Source organism: Zalophus californianus, chromosome 14 (genome assembly GCF_009762305.2).
Source record: "Zalophus californianus isolate mZalCal1 chromosome 14, mZalCal1.pri.v2, whole genome shotgun sequence".
In the NCBI taxonomy this organism is placed as follows: Eukaryota; Metazoa; Chordata; class Mammalia; order Carnivora; family Otariidae; genus Zalophus; species Zalophus californianus.
Window position 1 is genome coordinate 56,289,749 of NC_045608.1, and position 19,811 is coordinate 56,309,559.

The following is a 19,811-nucleotide window of genomic DNA, read 5'->3' on the forward strand; positions in this document are numbered from 1 at the left end:
ATAGCCTTGTACTTTTTGCTACATATATGAACTCTGTCCTTTATACCCCAGTTCTTCCTTTCTCACCCCACAAAAGGTCAGAGGCCACTTTTGATAAGCAGAGAATGCTTTAAACTCTCTTCTCTCTGGAGGAAAGTAATGGATGCATCTGGGGTCTGTTGAGAGTTTACAATCTAATCCATCGACTTTGCCTAGTACTAGCAATTCTGTTCACAGCTCTTTTCACAGTGGTCATGTTGAGAGTGTACATAAAGTACTTGATTCTTGATCTATATTTATGAGCTCACATTAAATATAGATCAGTACTGTCCAATCACATTGAAAACGTGTCATTTTGATGTTCCAGTTCACCACTTCCTAGCTCTGTGACTTTGAGCAAGTTACTTAATCTCACCACTTTACTCATTTTAAAACAGGGATGATGCTAATCGTACCTGTCTCATGGCCAGTGTATTTGAAAACTACACTGCAGTGATACAGAACAGCTAGAATGTTGAGAGCTTCCAAATACTGAATTGAGTGTTGACTCGTTTAATTCAAATGAAAATAAAATAAACAAGGAGTTAATTATCTGTATCAAGAGGCAGTTTAAGAATTTGAATTGGGGAGCCTTGGGTAACCATCATGTTCTAAAATGGTGGCTATTTAAAAAAAAAAACCCTTTGAGGATTCTTTTCTGCAGAAAAATCTCTTCGTTTGCAATCTTTAATCTTCACATTATTAAAGTAAAGGCTGCATTGATTAGAAGGAAATATAGCTTCCTCTTAGGTTTTCAGGTTTGGGGCTACTTTTGGGGAGGAGGTTGGATATCTGAACCCCCTTAGTCTGGTACATTTTCTGGAGCAGGTCACCAGATCTTTGTATATCTTTTTGCGACCAGACTGAGTTTAATTTGAATGCTCTAAGAACTTGGTGTTGAAGGAGTTAAAGGGTCTCCCACACCCCTCTGCCTGAATCGTTCTTTTGTGTACACAGCTGCAGTCGGAGCGCGGGTCGGAAAGGAAATGGTTAGAGGAAGAGCTGGTTTTCAGACTAGGCGAGTCTGTGAGGGGGGCTGGGGGTGGCCTAGGGTTTTACATGCCAGATGTAGGCCTGCCCCGGTGCCTGCCTGGAGCTGCTCGCGTGGTCACGCCTCGGCCCTGTGCGAATTGAGGAGAGGTGATGAGTTAGCGGGTTGCTATGGTGACGGGCCCGGCCACGTGACCCGGTGCTGCTGCCGGCGCTTTGACGTCAGCAGCCGGGAGGGCGGGACGCAAGAGGGCGGGGCGGGAGCCGAGCGGGGAGAAGGGAGCCAGCGAGCAGGCGGCAGGCAGGCACGGTCTGCGCGAGGAGCAGGCGAGCGGGAAGACGAGACGCAGCCACCTTCCTCACCAGCCAGCCCGCCGCGGTTTGTTCCCTTCCTCGGGAGTGCGCCAATGCCTGGTCCGACCCAAACCCTGTCCCCAAATGGCGAGAACAACAACGACATCATCCAGGATAACGGGACCATCATTCCTTTCCGGAAGCACACAGTGCGCGGGGAGCGTTCCTACAGGTAATGGGGCTGGCACCGGGAGCGGCGCCGGGCGGGGGAGCTCGGCGGGGGCGCGCGGAAATCCGGCCCGTTATATAATGGAGCGGACACTGCGCCCGGACCGGGCTGCAGACGTGCGTTCGCCAGGGCGCTTGTGATCATTTGCTGTCTCTTTCCATGTGTCATGTTGGCTATGCATTGAGGCTTCACGAATGCAGATGGAGAGCATTTTGTGAATAGGTTTGCTGCCTGCGAGGGGTCTCCTTCCATCCCCTTCCTTCCACACTGATAAAAATGCAAGCAGTTTTTTTCCCCTCTCCAAAGGGAGACAGGCAGTAGCACTTCCTTTCCTCCTTTCCTTTAGATTTTAAAGGACCCATTGGATAGGCTGTGCCTAAAGGCAGGGAACAGGAGGATGGCGAGAAAAATGTTTGCGCTTGCCCTGGTGTGTGTGCAGGAAAGATGGAATCCTCTAGGTTAAGCTGCAGTCTGTGATGTTAAACCGCCAGATTGATGGAGCTTTGTAAGAATTCTGCTCGCTGATTGGTGCAAGGATTGACAGCAGAGGTCACGGTGTCAGACATTCACCAAAATTTTCTCCATAGAACCCATGGTTTATTAGAAAGAGACTGGACTGCAGTGGACCTGAGGAAAACCCGGTGCCGTTATGCATATTCTTAGGAGTTTATAGCCTCCGCATGGGTGGGGGAGCCCGCCCTTCTTTAAACAGTAGGAAGGTAATTCCTGCTATTTTGCCGAGGCCTGATTTGAGGATGGGACTGATCTTGGTCATTGTATTGTGAGCTTTATGATTAATGAGTCGGTCTCTGTGGTTGGCATCATTTTTACATTAGCATATCTGGCAATATGTTCTAGTAGATAAGCTCATTAAAATTGTTTGCATTGTTTGATAAGGATAACAATGTAATGGAGAATGCAGCTAGAGTCTAATGCAGCTCAAGGCCAGACTTGAAGGGAGACTGATAGCTTCCCTCATATTTCCTCTGAAGTTCTTTTGTACTGGGGTAGTTATTTTTAAATGTTACCTTGATAACCACTAACAATGCTTTTGCTTCGAGGCAGAGCACACATACCTCTAAAGCGCATCCTCTCTCAGCTAGTGAGCAACAGGAAATAACTCTTTTTTTTTTTAATGCCTTCATCTAAATGTTCAGCTGGCATTGTGGGTAGAATATTCAGTGTGTGTAAATATGATATATTTGTAAAACAGGACCCAGAGTACCCCACTTCCTCTCTCTTCGACCAAAGAAACCCTATTTGCTGACTCAAAAAGAAAAATTTATAAGCAACCTTTGCCCTGTCGTCTCTGGCAGTTATATAAATACTTGGAGTTAATTTTGGCTGTGCCCATGAGGTCACCAAAATCTCATGCCTTATGATTCCAACTAATACATTGACATGGCATCCTTACAGAGTCCAAGTGCTTGTTATTCTCTTAATATAAACCAAAATTGGTCCACAACGTCTGGGACTCTTCTTTTGGAGATCCTTGTGATTGGAACACTAGGTCCCTTCTATTCCTTACTCATCCACCTTTCTTTGTGAACATTCCAAAGCCTGAAATAGAATTTAAAAACAAAAACCAAAACCCCGGAATTGTTTTTAAACCTCACTTATTTACACTGTTGGTATAGGTAATAAATTTGAAGCCCTCGTCTCTTCAGTGATTTAACCTCTGCCACATAAGTAGCAGTTGCTTTTAAGACGGAGTTCGAATTTTACCACATAGGCCAAAGGAAGTTGCCTAGTTGGGTTTTATTAGTCATATGAACAAACTTGAAATGGCAGTGGAAAATGACTTGGTAAGGTTAAATGCTACCTTTTGGTGACAAAATATTGCTTTAAAGTAAAAGCTTAGTTACCTTTTCAGTTCGATCTATTTTCATTTCCTAAATTATTTCCAGTTTGTTTTCTGAGGCCCTGAAATTACACGAAAGGAAAAAAACTGAATTTAAATAAAAGAACTGACTGGAGAAATTCTTAAGTCAGTAAGAGCATTATTGCATTTGTATTTTATGTAATAGGATTACTGGACACCATAGTGAGAGGTGTCAGAGGTTAAATGAAGAAGGAATCCTCCAAAGTTGTATTGGTATTATATTATACAAAGGGTGTACGCTGAGACAGACGCACCTTATGTTTTCTTTGGTCTACTTTGCTTTCAAAGTGGATGGCCAATGTAGTATAACTACCACTTATTTTTTTGGAGGGGCATTAGGGGAAGGAAAAATGTGAGACGTGTTTCTATCCAGGAAGTGTTCCAGGCTGGAATAGTATTGCCATTTAATTGCTGAGGAAACTTGGAAGATACCATGAAAGCCCAAATAGATTTAACCAAATAAATTTTGCTTTGGTGGTGGGTCCATTATAACCCTCAAAAATGACATGTGCTGAAGAGTTCAGTTTGAGTCCTGTGGAGCATCTGGGTCAGCCCAGAGCCCTGGGATGATCAGAGGGAACTCTCTTCCTGATTCCTTTGCTGATTTGCAGGTAGGCTTCCAGCAGGTCCTTTACCTTTGACCTTATTTTCTACAGTTGCTCATGACACGTAAGATTATCTCATTGCAGTCTTACAAAGTCACTGTGAGGTTAACTTCAAACATTTAAAACAAAGACTTTCTTAAAAGATCTACATAGATATAAGAAGAATGCGGTTATTACTGAAAGCGGACTCTTCCAGGAGCTCCAGGCCAAGAGGTAGCGCTGGTGAGGAGAGGAGAGGACACCTAGGGAACAGCACGGTTCTGTGTCAGGTGGCTACTCTTCCCAGCAAAGGACCTTCTTGTCATGACATTTGCACTAGATTGTCTATAGATAAGGGTCAAATATGGTTCATGACCCAGATAACTTAACTCCAGGTATCTCTTTGTATAAACTGAGCCCATTTTTATAGCCTGGACCAGAGAGGGTGGTGCACCATTATTGAAACCCACGCACACTTTGATTAGAAAAGCAAGTTACATTTAGGAAATTATCCCTCCAGTAGTAATTTCAGTCAAAAGGAGCCCGTGCAAAAATGGCTCAGCAGAGCTGTGTGGATGTTTCTGCTCTTCATGTCCACTACTGTGTGATTGCCTTCTTGGACCCAGCTTCCTCATTGCATTTATGAACACTAGAACTCCATATATTTTAAGAGCTGCTTAAAAAATAAATGTGTTGTGGGCCATCTGAGGTGATAGTGTTTAATTCACAGAGCGAATGAGTCAGGCTCTGGCTCTCCCTGGAGAGGCTACCCCCTATAGCTCTGTTTCATGCAGATGCTGGTAGGAAATGAGATTTATTAACTGGCCCTCTGCCCACTGCATCTTTGTTTGCATACTCCAGTCTTTTAAGAATGAATGTATAAGTCCAGGGGACTATTTCCGCATGGGTGTTTGAACATGCAACTACAGTAGCATATGTTTCTGAATACTAAAAACAAACAAAACAAAACAAAACCCCAAACCAACTTGGCCCCAGGAAAAGGACTGTAAAGAAAGGCAAAACTAAAACTTAAGCCTAAGACATTGGCTCTCCCACCCAACTTGGCCGGTTTTGAAAAAAGAACTCTTAAGAAAAACAGAAATATTGTGTGTGTATAAAAGACAGTTGTGAAAGCATGTTCCATTTAACAGAGGCTGTTGTAAGGTGGCTCACTTTGACCAGGATGTAGATTGCAGATCCTTGCCCCCCAGGTCAGCAGCTGCAGACAGCGGGAGTCTAGCTTCACTTGTCTGTTACGTACATATTAGTATTATCTAGGTTTGCTGCTATCATAGGAAGTTTCCAGAAATAGTGATTTCTGTCCTTAATATTTTTCTTCGTATTTGTAAAAATCAAAGGATTACCTGATGCTTATTAGGTGTCTAATTTTTAACTTCTGAGGGTCCTTTGTCAGAAGTTCTGTTAAGGGGTTGGTCTTCTGGGCACATGTGCTGAGATGCTCACCCCTACTCAGCAGTGGTTGTCACTGATTGTGTCTTTACAGTGGGTTATCTTAGCAGAACAGTGGCTTGAGATGGTCCTCTGAATTTAGGAGGCTGATTTGCATATGCCCAGTCGTTTCTGTATTGATAGGGACTCCTTGAAGCTTGCAATGAATAATTCCGTAGATTAATGGAGGGGGAAATATTGGGGCTAATCTAAAATATTCCATTTGGTTTAGAGAATTTGACACATTTTTGAAAGCATACTCTAGCCAAGGTCTGTTCTAGATGCCCCATGAGGACCTTGAGTTCCAGCGAGGTCAGATGTATAAGCAACTCCTTTTATAACGATTTACCTTGTTGTATTTGGCTTGGTCTACTAGCAAAAGTGGTTTGCATTTCCTCAGTCCACAGTGGCTCAAAGAAGAAAAAGGTGCCCTCAAAGCCAGTATGCTATAGGAAGCTAAATAATGTGGAAGACCAAAAATTTTGGTGAAAAGAGTATAGGCTTTAGAATCACAATTTTCACTGGCCCGGCAAGATGCATGTTGGGCAGCAGTGGAAAATAAAGCAGGGACATTGAAAGGCAGGCAGGGTGGTCAGAACTTGAAAATTGAAGGCCATTGAAAGCTCATTAATTGAAAAACAGCATAACGAAAACAAATGTATTGCTGGAATTTATCTCCTGTTTCAAAATGGGAATTGATAGGAAAATGAGAGTCCTCCAGTGCCCCACCCTAGAAGGCCAGAATTAGTAGAGAATACTTGATTTGCCGTGAGAGAATTCTCCAGCCTGACCATAGAGATCTAGGTATATGTTCCTGGCTTGAGTCTTCTCTCCCTGAGTGGAAGCAATCAATGCCGCTTCACCCCATAACAGGACTGGCTCTTAGGTCAGCCGGTGGCTTTTGTATTTATTTGCAGGAGCCCACTTCATAGTTAGCTACAGAACTTCAGGAGGTGGCTAGTGAATAGAGCTTACAGTCTCCCAATCCTTCCAAACTCAGAAGCAGGGTGTATGATTCTTCATTGTGAAGGATCCTTCTGAGTCATTTAATGCCTAAAATGTACAGACGTAACTCTGACGAAGCTTCCTGGAGCGCTCCATATGGCTGTGGTGCCAATTCTTTATGCAGCAAGAAGGTGATCCCCTCGATGGCAGGTTCTGGAGAAGACTGAGCGTTGAATCTGGATTGAGTAGATTTGTTTACTTTGAAATTTTGTCCATTTCACTTCAGAGGAAAAATTGGCTTGTTCCTCTCCTTTGAAAACTACCTTTTTTCATAATGAAATCTTAGAATATATATATATATTTAGTTAGTTAGTTAGTTAGGAGAGTTTCATTCTTCCTGACTTTAGGCTGTTGTTCAGCTATCAGCCTCTGTGATACTAAATTGGCTGTGTCCTGCTGCTCTAGTATCTCACGCACTATTCCAGTAGCCCTTTTATGATACTCCACACACATCCCTGTTAGTATCCTGTGAACACTTGTTTGTTTTTTTAAGATTTTATTTATTTATTTGACAGAAAAAAAGCAGCAGCAGAGGAAGAGGGAGAAGCAGACTCCCCACTGAGCAGGGAGCCTGATGGGGGGCTCGATCCCCGGATCCCAGGATCATGACCTGAGCTGAAGGCAGATGCTTAACGACTGAGCCACCCAGGGGCCCTGAACCTTGTTTCTTAGTTCATTTTAAAATTCTGATTTTAAAATTTATCTCAGTATTTGGGCCCCTTGGACTTTATATTTTGTTGAGAGAATTCTTTCAAACTGGAAACCTATAATTCACATAGGCAAAAACTGAAATTACACGTCTTTTTACCCTGTGGCATAATCAAAGAAATTTCTCCTAAATATGTTTTTGTTAAAAAGCAACCCCAAAGGTGATCGTTTATTTTAATGAGAATAAATAGTGGGGTAAAGGTTAAACAGAGTTTTATAGGCCACCAAGAAATAATTTCTTAGTAGGTTACTAAAAAAAAATACTTGCACATTTTCAGTGTCAGATCTCCCCTGGCTAATTAGAATTTTGCTCACTTGAACCAGGACAAACTTTCTTCTTCAGGCATGATTTTTTTGTTTCTAAAAGAGCAGAAGATGGTGATGTATACATAGGATAGTGAAGTTGATGGTTCCTGTTAGTGATGCTGTCCTTTGTGAAGTTTATCCAGTAAAAAAAATACAGCTAGAGCTCAGTCTTTGTTATTTCCAGACCTGACTTGGTTCAGGAGGGAAAGTATGTCAGAAGAATTAGATTTTGGGTATAACTTGGAACAGAAGAGGAAAAGGGCAAGAGATTTGGGAGAGAAAAGTAGGAGTTAAAAATACACAGTGTGTGTTGATAGAAATCTGTAAAATTTGTGATCTGTTGTAGAGAATTGGTCCTGGAGTTTATGTCCAGTGTTTGTTGTTGCATAAGCCCGGAATTCTCTTCCAGTGCTCTTCCTTAGATTTCTGTGGTCCCTTTTTTTTTTTTCCTTAAAAGTACTATTTGTTGTTGTTTTGCTTTGCTTTAAAGACATTAATTTTTTATTTAGTGTCAGCCTATCCTGGAAAAATACTGAGAGGTAACTTGTCAAAATTGCCAGAGGCGTGAACATGTCAGAGAGGTTTTCTCAGGGTCACAGTTTTACTTTGATTATAAATACTGGTATCCCTTTATTTAAGAGCCCCCACTCCCTTGATTCCTTGCAGGGTTTGCATTTGGTGGTCAACAGATCAGGAGAAAGGGAAGCTACTAAAGTGGGCTTCACCCCCCACCACATCTATTTCCTTTTTGTTGTTTTGAAATACCAAAACATGTTTTCAAGTTGTTGCTTTTTAAATTTCCCACTTCTGGATTTTACACAATAATGGAGATTTAAGCCCAAATTCCCGCAGTCACTTAAGATTTCTATCAGCAACCTTACTGAGTTCCTTCTATATGCCAGGCCCCATTGCTGGGCCCCCAGAGTGCAGAGATAAATAATGTGCAGCCCCTCCTGGAAAAGCCCCTGGGGTATTGGGGACAGTACTCGGTGGGAGGCATCTGAGAAGGGGGAGACCCACACCTGACCCCGATAAAGTAATTTTGTGATCATTGTCCTAATTGTCAGCAGGGGTGCAGTTATTAGTCCTGTAATTTTCAGAAGCTTTCAGAAATGGATCATGTACATGAAAACTGAACCTGTGTGTCTTCTGAATGTAAGTTTTCATGCAGCCACGAGGCACACGTCTGAGCATTGCTGAGTGGCCTGCATGGTCAAGTTCCTTGGCCCTGACAGGAAGGCCACTTGAGAAGAGTAAAAGGCTTATTATCTCTTACAATCCCCAGACTTCTACGATAGTTGCATTGACAATCACTAGGTTAAAAATAGTACAGTACGCTATTATGCAAAAAGGAAAATGAGAATGTATATTCCCATTTACTTGATGTGCACAGAGAAACTATGGATGTAAACTAGTAATGGTGGGAACTAGACAGATAAGTCCATGTGTACCTTTTTGTTTGTTTTTTTTTAAACTGGCATTATGTAAATGGATTGCCTCATCAGTGGTGGTTTAACACTTTAATAGCATGAATTTAAAAAGTTAAATGAGTTTTAAGTTTAGCCACGAGGCTTACATGCTCAGGTACGTTGGGAAGCATCTTCATGTACCCACGGACTTACTGAAGTCACGTGGGTGATGCTAAAGATTGCCCTAATGCAGGTACCGCTCTTAGAGTAAAACAGCATCACGGGTCACAAATGAAATGTGCCCCTCCAGCATCTGCCCCAAGAGGTTGCACACGCAGGAAGCCATAGTCCGGATTTTATTTTCCCCTGGGTGCACTGGAACTGTCACCTGTGTTGATCTGTGATGTGTCCAGCCTGCTTAGTATGCTCCGTGAATATTGCACTACCTGCAAAATAATCCTCTGTGCGATTTCCTTCTCGATACCCTCTTTGAATTTTTGTTTCCTTCTCCTCGTTGGAGCACCTGCCCTGCACATCAGGTGCTGTGCGGGCCCTAAAGCTGGAAGTTAAAGGTCCGGGCCATTTTTGTATCCCCTCTGCTGTGGTTCTCTGGCCTCCCCGGCTCTTAGTCCAGCCTCCCACCTTCTGGAAGTTATTGAGCAATATCTGGTCTTCATGTGACCCCTGCCATAGTGCCACACAGGCAGGAAACAGCCATCTGCATTCAAGTCCCTCCCTGCTCCAGCCCCCTCAGCCACCAGTCTGGGTGAAGGCTGAGTGAATCCCCATGGAGACTGGCCAATTAAGAATAAACAAAAGGGGAGCTCTGAATGCATTATCCCAGCTATAGGGACCTGCTCACCATCAATAACCGTGAAATAGAAAGCTTGTGCAGCTTGTGGGCTGAATGTCTTGCTAGCAAAGGAGGATACGGAAGAGGGGGTGCTTGGTGGGTGCAGCGGGGAGGGGTGCAAACCAGGCGCAGGGTGAGGGCTTCCCAGGTGGGTGTGCCAACCTCCCTGTCATCCCTCCTTGCTCCCTGTTGTCCCGTGTCTGGGAACAAAGTAAATCGGCCCCTCTAACACTAGGTCCTCCAGGGGAAAGGAGAAAGAGATGAGAGCCATCAGGCAGGGGGCTGATGGCAGAGGGAATGGAGACCTGTAAGTCTTCACAAAATCCCCTAGTAGTGGGGCTAGCAAAATGCACAGTTAGTTGAAAAGCAGGTTTGGTGTTTGAGAAGCCAGATCTTCTCTCTGTAGGATTTCTGACAGGCAGGTAGCATCGTTGTAACACTGACTGAAAGGTGTCAGCATGAATAACAACGAACCTATTCCGGCCTGTGTGGTGAGTGTGTCACTGCTACCTCAACTCCAGCTCAGAACGTGAACGGGACTGAGAAGGTGGCCTGCACCATCCGGCACCTCCATTCCTACTCCACATTAAGACCAGTGGGGGATCTGCTTGGAGAAGCAGGGAGGTATAGCAGGCCAAAGCTTGGCTCTGGCGAGAGACGGACTCGCCATGCCCACTCCACCCCTTCTTACTATCTGATCTAGGGCAAATTTTTTAGCCTCTTAAGCCTCATTTTCCTTTTGTGCAAATGGAAATAATAATAGCACCAACCTGGGGTGCCTGGGTGGCTCAGTCGGTTAAGCGTCTGTCGCCTGCCTTTGGCTCAGGTCATGATCTCAGGGTCCTGCTCGTGTGTGCGTGCACACTCGCTCGCTCTCTCAAAATCTTAAAAAAAAAAAAAAAAAAAAAAAAATAGCACCAACCTCAGAGTTCTTAATGAGGATTTAAATGAATGGTGGAATATAAAGCATACCAAGTGGTGATTGGTGCAAAGTAAAGGCCTTTTATCACGCCAGCTAGTATTTGGAGTTCCAGTCTACTCTGTCACCTTTTGTCTGTAATCCTCTATGATCTTTGTAGCCTCAGTCCCTGGCACAATACCTGGCATGCAACGGATGTTAGTTAAAAGTCCAAATGGAGGGGTGCCTGGGTGGCTCAGTCGGTTAAGTGTTTGCCTTGGGCTCAGGTCATGATCCCAGGGTCCTGTGATCGAGCCCCGCATCAGGCTCCCTGCTCAGTGGGGAGCCTGCTTCTCCCTCTCCCACTCCCCTGCTTGTGTTCCCTCTCTCGCTGTGTCTCTCCCTGTAAAATAAATAAATAAAATCTTTAAAAAAAAAAAAAAAGTCCAAATGGAATCTGGAAAAAACTTCAGACAGATTATACTATAGCCTTTCCCCCTTTATCAGCTTGATGAAGAACTAGCTTACATAGAGTGAGCTGCATCCATTTGGAGTGTATGAAGCACTGAGGTTTGGCAGTGTATGTGCCCTTGAAGCCATCACTCCCAGAAGAGGCCCGGGACTCTTTGTCCACAGCCCCAGGCAACCACTGCTTTACGTCATCACACATGGTGGTAATTGCTTACATACATGGTCATCATACAGCAGGTCACATTGGGTACAAATAGAACCATCCAGACGGTACTCTTCTGGGTCTGACTTCTTTTACTCAGCTATCATTTTGAGATTTCATCCAGACTGGGTTTATCAGCAGTTCATCACTCTTTGTTGCTAAGTAGTCAGCCATTGTATGGCTACACCATATTTTGTGTATCATTCACCAGTTGAACATTTGGGTTGTTTCCAGTTCTTAGCAATTATAAATAAAACTTCTGTAAATTTTCACATACTAGTCTTTGTGGGAATACATGTTTTCATTTCTCTGGGGTAAATACCTGGAAGGGGAATGATGGAGTCCTAGAGTCATACTTAAGAAATTACAAATGTCCAGAGCGGTTGTGCCACTTCACGTTCCTGCAAGCTGTATGTGAGAGTTGCTTCACATTCTTGGCAACACTTGGTGTTGTCAGTGTTCTAAATTTTGGCCATCCTTACAGATGTATAGAAGTATCACATTGAGATTTTAATTCATATTTTCCTGGTGATGAATGATGTTAAGTAAGTTAGGTGCTTATTGGCCTTTTATGTATCTTGAGTGAAGTGTCTGCAATCAGTTGCCTGTTTTTTAAAATTAGATGTTTTATCCTGTTATTAAGAGGACTATAAAAAAATTCTGGATACAGTCTTGTCTTAGATTTTAATGGATATGGATCTTGTGTTCTTCTTAATCTCCATATAAACCCTTCAAGAAAAAGAATTGATCTACCTGGTCTTTGTCTACAGAGTGCCTTTTCTAGCAGTTAGGTTCAGCTCCCCTTAAGTACATATTCAATGATTCTGTTAAAATGGATTGTTAAAAAGTAAAATAACAGGATCATTCTTCCAGTTGAGGGGAAAAAACAACTATACGCACTTTAAAAGTTGCATATGAATGAGTTACATTTAAGAGCTAGGTTTTCTTTGGCATCTTGATAGCTAGGGGACACTTTTTTAATTCTGTGGAGAAGAACCCAATAATTACATAGATACTTTTTTCTTTGTATAGCATGCCCCTTAACGCTGGATCAAATTTTTCATTCCTGTGTTTGAGGAAAATGTGTGTAGAAATGTTTTCTTCTTTAAAGGTAGCAAGGAACAATACTTAAAAATTTTTGCCCAGGGTAGTTAAAGTGTGTGTGTGTGTGTGTGTGTGTGTGTGTGTGAGAGAGAGAGAGAGAGAGAGAGTTTCAGAGGCAACCATCCCCCAGCTCTTCCTCGATGCATTCTCATTCTAATTTGGCAGTTTTGTGTTGCCAGTTTGACTCCTAACTTCTGGAAACCCCTAAGGAATAATTGCCTTAAGTAGAACTGAGAAACTGGGAAGCTAATGCCTAGTAAGGTCTTAGGTTTACCTGAAAGGATCAACTGAGGGACCTTGTGATTCTTGAGAGAGCGGGGATGCTTAGCTTCCAGAATCTTGGCAGCCGAAAGCCAAACTTCTTAACCATGTATGTTTCAAAATCCAAAGATACTCTAAAATATTATAAGGTCATTTATGATTTCACAAATGCCCTAGGTCTACTAGTAGATTTTGTGAGTTTAACTTATTTCATTTGTCATTTATTCATCTTATTGCAAAATCTTCAGGCCAAATTCCAGATGAGTTGCTGCTTCCATAATGGCAGTAATGTCTTGCGGTCTAGGTTACAGATGATTATTTTCTGTGTTCTGTTTGGGACTGAGGGCGTCACAGCCACTCAGATATCACTTGTGAGTTGAGTGTGTTCTTTTTGCTTTAATTGAGGTTGTTCCATGAAAGGAAGCCAAATACCATTAGACAGGACATCCTGTGATTCCCTTAGTTTACGATGGCCAAGGACAAGACTTTTTTTTTTTAATATAAGATGACTTCTTGTTTCCTTTCCTATTAAAATGGGAGCCCAGAACCAATGATGTCCAGTTGGCCTATAGAAGTCTAAAAACAACTGAACCTCCACCAAAAATCACTTGAAGAGTTCTAGAACGTGAAAAAATGTCCATGTCTTTTTATGTGAGCCAACAATGATTTGGTCATTATTAGCATTTAAGTGCTAATAGAAGTGCTAACAGAACTGGTGTTCTGTTGTCTTGAAATAATAATTAACTGAAAAAGAGGAAATGACCACACCAGCAGTTCTTGGAATTAAACATGCTACATAAAAATTGTGGAATCAGGTACATTGTGGTACACCTATTTCCACAATAAAACATAGTGCAAATATTACACATGAAAAGATAGAAAAACGTTCACAGGGGCACCTGGGTGGCTCAGTCGCTTAAGCACCTGCCTTCGGCGCAGGTCATGATCCCAGGGTCCTGGGGTCGAGCCCCACGTCGGGTTCCCTGCTCAGCAGGGAATCTGCTTCTCCCCTCCCTCTCTCTCGCTCTCAAGTAAATAAATAAAATCTTTAAAAAAAGAAAAAAATGTTCACAATATGTTAAGAGAAACAAGCTGACTAGTACCAAAGTATATATGTATTATAGTGGTTTTCCAAGGCTGCTAAAACACTATTACCAGAAACTAGGCAGCTTGAAATTTATTCCCTCAAAGTTGAGAAGACTAGAAGTCCTAAATGAAGGTGTTGGAAGGGCTATGCTCCCCTCAAGACTCTGGAGGGGATTCCTTCTTTGCCTCTTCCTGTCTAGTGTCCCTGTGTATTCCCTGTAGCTACCTCGCTCCAATCCCTGCCTCTGTTACCACATGACCTCCTTCCCAGTGTGTCTGTGTGTCCCTGTTTCCACGGGCCCTTCTTAGAAGGACACTGACCATTGGATTTAGGGCCCTAATCCAGTATAACCTCCAACTAATTACATGTTTCCCAATAAGATCATACACTAAGGTTTCAAGGGGACATGAATTCTGGGGCGGGGGGGGTATCACTATGCAACCTATTACATGTATGTACGTGTGTATATGTATGTGTGTATACATATATGCCCATTTTTATGTGTGTAGAAAATTCATGTGCCTACTCCACATACTCCTTTATAAAAGGTCTTTAATTTTATTTTTCTACTTTTTCTATGTGAAAAATGCTGATTTAATATAAAAAGTAGTTTTTAAAATAGCACTTTGACATCTACCTTTAAAAAAACTGTTTTGTTTTGTTTTTTTACTAACCTACTTTGAGTTTGTTTTCTTTGCCTCATCAAACTAGGAGACACTTAACCTTAAAATAATCTTTTGTAACATATATACACACATAAATATGTATATGAGTCAGTATTATATGGTATTGGGTTTACTATGCTTATTATACTATAACAATAACTAAAATTGAAATAATGAAATGATTTGAGTAAACCAGTGTAATACTTGGTGTCTGATTTAAGTATGGGGAGGCAAGAAAAAAAAGTTATACTCAATTGTTGAATTCAAATCTAATTTCTTAAGTGTTTTAAAGTCTCTAAATCAAATTAATCCTAGAAACTAAACCTAGGAACTAGGCATGGGGACGGGATGGGGAGGCACTTTACCAAATTTCATTTGTTCAGATTGGCTCAAATACTGAGTACCTCCTAACACACACATCCACTCTAGAACTAGCTTCATCCACCCTTCTTATTCTTTAGACTCTTTTGTCTATAGTAGTAGCTCTAGTTACTTAGCCAAATGGTTCATAAGGGCTTCTCTTAAGTAATTTCCTTTCCCTTAGTTAGTGCTGAATGCTCATTAATCACTTGTTATTTTTCTATCTTTGAGTATCTCAAATTTAACAAAACATTCTAAATTCAGTAGAGACCACGATCCCCCACAGGTGTTAGATGACAACAGTATGTTAAATTTTGTCACCTGCTCCTATAAGTCCTCTCATACCATAGAACTGCAGAATCAGAAAGGGAGGCTTCAATTCAAGAAACTTCCTCGCTTCCACTCTTTACCAAACCCAAGGGTTTTACCATGTATCTGATCCTGTTATTTCTGTATCTCATTCAGTTTGGACATGGTGCAGTTTTTATCCACTCTTGACTCAGATGCTCAATATCTGCACTTCCTTTGGAGAATCATAGTGTCAACACACTGATGCAAGAAATGTTTTGACTTTTGACCTGTTACGTAGCAGTAGACAGGGAAGTGGAGGGGTATTGCAAGGTGTGTGTGTAAACTGATTTTTGTTGGGTACCTCCTAAAAATGAAAGTGTTGGTCTCTTCATTACGGTAAACAAATGGTAGATGAGTTCATTAAAAACAAAACAAGGGGCGCCTGGGTGGCTCAGTCAGTTAATTGGCCGCCTTCAGCTCAGGTCATGATCAGGTCCTGGGCTGGAGCCCCACCTGGGGCTCCCCGCTCAGCGGGGAGTCTGCTTCTCCCTCTGCCCTTCCCATCCCCCCTGCTCATGCTCACGCACTCTCAAATAAATAAATCTTTTTTAAAAAATAAATAAAAGCAAAACAAAATAACATGCACCTCTTCTCTTCCAGTATACAAGGAAGATAGAGTTGGTATCTAGTTGCCCAAAGATTAATGAGGGAGAAAGAGAGAAGGACACACTGTGACTCTGGGGTGGAATTGCAGGAAGATGGGGGAAATCCATTCTGACCAAAATGAGTCCTTTTACCTGGGAAAGGAGGTTTTGGGGACGATGGCCTGAAGAACTGGTGACAAAATAGTGTGCCCGGTTTTGATAGCATTTCCCTACTGCAACACCAATTTGGCTGAACATTACTAATTTTAGGTTAAAAGACTGAAATTTACATTTCCTGTTCTAATGTGCAGCCATCTTCTATATAATTCACAGGATGTTCTCTAGGGTGGGGAGTAGGTTCCATGTAGAAGCTCATCAGTACCTTGTCATTTTTATGTAATATTTATGAAGTTTAATATTATCCTATTTCCCCAGTTGGCTATTTTGGTTCTGTGTCAGTCTACTATGAAAAGAATTAAAAAAAAAAAAAAAATGGAAAGGAAATAGCACGAACAGAGCTGGAGGGATATGGATGTACATTATCCATTTTGGAATCAGATTCACCAAAATCTATTTTAACACTGGCCTGCACATCCTTCTTCCTTTTAGGCTTATTTTTATTGGTATTTCACTTTCCATTTCAAAACATTCTCATGAGCTTAAGAATGAATTTCAGGGACCCCTAGATGGCTCAGTCGGTTAAGTGTCTGCCTTCGGCTCAGGTCATGATCTCAGGGTCCTGGGATTGAGCCCCACATGGGGCTCCCTGCTCAGTGAGGAGACTGTTTCTCACTCTCCCTCACCTGCCACTCTCCCCTGCTGTGCTCGCTTGCTCTCTCTCTCTGTCAGATAAATAAAATCTTTTAAAAAATAAAATAAAAATGATTTTTACTGTAATACAGCCTTTGGATAGGCGCTAACCTCTAAGTGAGATAGCAAGAGATTAATTTTTTAAATAGATTTCTCTAGACATATAGTCAAGATTCCAATTTAATGTCTTTTATTAGGGTTAAAAAATTACAAGCAGTAACGTTTGTGGTCTCTGTCCATTTTGACTAATATGAAAGTATATTGAGAGACTGGAGTCCTAAATAAGTAGTAACTAGAAATGTAAAATATGGTGATTCCTAAAATATTAGCATCGCTTATCTGTTAGAGCTGACAGGTTTCTGAGCCAAAAATCATTCCCAGCAATAAACTAAGTAGTCACGCAGATCTCTATATTTCAAGCTCTTCTTCAGGAAAACTCACTGGGTTGAAGTGAAAATGTACAATGAGACCTTGGTAGAACTATAAAAAGGAAAAATGGTTTTATTGAAGAGCACAACTGTATCCCATTTGGAGTTCTTTTTTCTTCCCACTTACTCTAATGACATAATAGAGTAGGAAGGGGCTTTGTTGAGCAAATCAAGAATCCTAGAATCAGCTGTAGCTCCAAATCCCAGTTCTTCCACTCAGCTGTGACTGGGCGCAAGTCAGTCACTAGACCCGAGTCTGTGTGTCTTTTCCCACATAATGGCACAAAAACAGTAGCTATCATATAGCATTGTTGTGAAGACGAAATGAGAAAAATGTGTGTTACCTACTTCCATGAAGAAAAAGACATCCAAAGAGGTGAGGCACATGTGTCCAAGTTTACGAATCCGGCTGATAGTTGCTCTGATTTCTAGATCAGTGCTCTCATGAAGCTGCAATATAGCTACTGAGCTTTTCATGTCCGTGTTGGAGACCTAAAAAATGGCACATTTTTCTACATGATTCTTTTTTAGACCTAAAAGAGGCCTTGAATCTGCTCAGTCCTAGGGTATTCCCTCCGAACTATCACATGTTGTGCTAGAGACCTATGTAGGCTGTTGCTTACATGGTATGAGTTCAGGCACCTTGTGAATTTCCCCTCCCCACGAAACTCTCCCACACATACATTCGTTGGGCATTTTTTGTTGTGCACCCACTTCGTGCCAGGCACTGTTTTAGACAAAGCAGAGATAGCAGTTAACAAAATATATTCAATAAAGTATCTGCCTTCATAGAGCTTACATTCTGGGGGCAGCAGGTAGTGGACAGACAACAAACAGATGAGATAATAATGGACTGTGTTAGGAGCACAAAGGGAAGAACAGTGTGATGTGGGAATAACGGAGGAGGCCTCTTTAGAGGGTGGACAGGAAGGGCTTGCTGAGGGGTTAACATTTGAGCTGAACCTGAAGAATGAGAGGCAGCCAGTGGTGCCAAGTGCTGGGAGAGACCTCTTTACCTAAGGCCTTGCAGGATTAACCTTGAAGCTATCATTCCTCATTTGTTTTTTTTGTTGTGAGAAGGTTTTGAGAAGGCAGACAGCTAAAGATGCTAAGTACCTGGTGAGGAATTAGCACTACCAAGAGCACACAGTAGCTCAGAATCAGGATGGGGGGTGGAGGTGGGCACTTCCAAAAAAAATTCATCTACCACACAACTTTGCCTAGTGTTTCCATGTTCATTCAGCCATCACATACTCTTCTGCTTTATCTTATGCAACTACTTTTATGCATGATGGATTAATTACTGAGCATGATTGCCCACCATGGTGGGTGTAACACCCATGCCCTGAAAGGTTGACCTGGGGTCATGCTGGGGGGTGGGGTGGCTTGGGACCTGACTGGAAATGACTTGGATCATGGGAGAGAGCTAAGGTCAGGATGAGAGGGAACAGAGCCAAGTAGGGCTGGGAAAATAAACAGAAGGCATATGGTCAAGAACGAATGGATATATACTGGGAGCCAAGTTGGGGGTGGGGGGGATGGCACTGAGCAAAAGTTGGTGCCCTGAGGAGACCAGCCAAGCCTTGTGGCATGGGAATGAGCTCTGGGTCATTGAAATTATTTTCAGAGCATGGACCGAGCCACCCACTGTTTGAAACAGATGGACGTTTAAGCAGATATAATCAGCTATAATCAGCTATAATCAGCTGCATTTCTGACCATAAGAAGAAATGTATGCTTGTGTGTGTGTGTGTGTGTGCGTGCGCGCGCGTGTGCCTGTGTGTGCATGTGCATGCGTGTGCGTGCTTGTCTGTGTGTGTGTTTATGGCCTTAGCCTTTTACTCTTCCGTTATATGCAGCTGAGTTTCATATCAGTGAACATCACAAATGCCACCAAGAACTGTTTTAGAATTCAACAATTTCTTCATTCTTGGGATAAAAGCCAAGTTTCCAAGTCATTTCAGGGCCATCACTATTGACTCATTAATTCCGAGTTGGAAAATATCAAAAACTATATATGCTGTTTTGAAAGTTGCATTTGTTTCGTCTCTTTACAGTATTGTGGGCAGTCCAGCTAAGGAAGCACCTCCGGAATAGTACCCAACAGGACTGACACAGATAATGACGAGCCTGTTAAAATGGAGGCAGATCTTCAGGGCTAGCTCTAGAATCTCATTTTGCAGGTGGTTGGAGAAATCTGTGTTTTCATTTTCTCTTTTTTTAAAAATAGTACTTGGAATACATGGTGATATGGCAAGAGCACATTGAATCTTTTTTTTTTTTTGATAGATTTTATTTATTTGGCAGAGAAAGAGCACACAAGCAGGGGGAACAGCAGAGGGAGAGAGAGAAGCAGACTCTCTGAGCAGGGAGCCCGATGCGGGGCTTGATCCCAGGACCCTGGGATCATGACCCGAGCCGAAGGCAGACATTTAACTGAGCCACCCAGGCGCCCCACATTTAATCTGTTTTTAAAAGGAAGAGTTAACGATAAAAGATGAGCCCCTTGAAGAAGTGTTTTCTGTTGATTCTCTCTGAGAGATGGCAGTTATTAGCTGAGTTAGGACTTTGGATTGTCACACCAAGTGAAACCTTGGGCACACATTAAAAGCATTATCATTAAGCAGTGACTGATACCCAAGAGCACATTAATAACTGCAGTGGTTAGCCTGTCTAGAAAAATCTGGAATAATGAGCAGGCAACTCCAGCCTCTGATAAAACTCATGTTTGATCCAGCATTTCTCCAAGCAGCTTCCTATTAAAGTTCCTTACATTGGTTTTCTTCACTAGCTCCACGTTGTAAATAATATCTTCATCTCAAGAAAATATATCACAACATCCATTTTAACAAAATAGACGTGT

At 42.2% G+C, this 19,811-nt stretch overlaps 1 protein-coding gene across 5 annotated transcripts in view; it reads left to right on the forward strand.

Annotated features, from left to right (window-relative positions):
* MAPRE2 (microtubule associated protein RP/EB family member 2) overlaps positions 1-19,811 on the forward strand; it is a 159,939-nt gene that overhangs the window by 55,637 nt on the left and 84,491 nt on the right. The window contains exon 1 of one of the 5 annotated variants that reach the window (XM_027576014.2): positions 1,257-1,534. The exons of the other annotated variants lie outside the window; for them this stretch is intronic. Coding sequence (XP_027431815.1) covers positions 1,416-1,534 — 119 coding nt within the window. The 5' untranslated portion in view covers positions 1,257-1,415. Of the gene's footprint in view, positions 1-1,256; positions 1,535-19,811 lie in introns of those variants that run through there. 5 annotated transcript variants of the gene reach the window in all.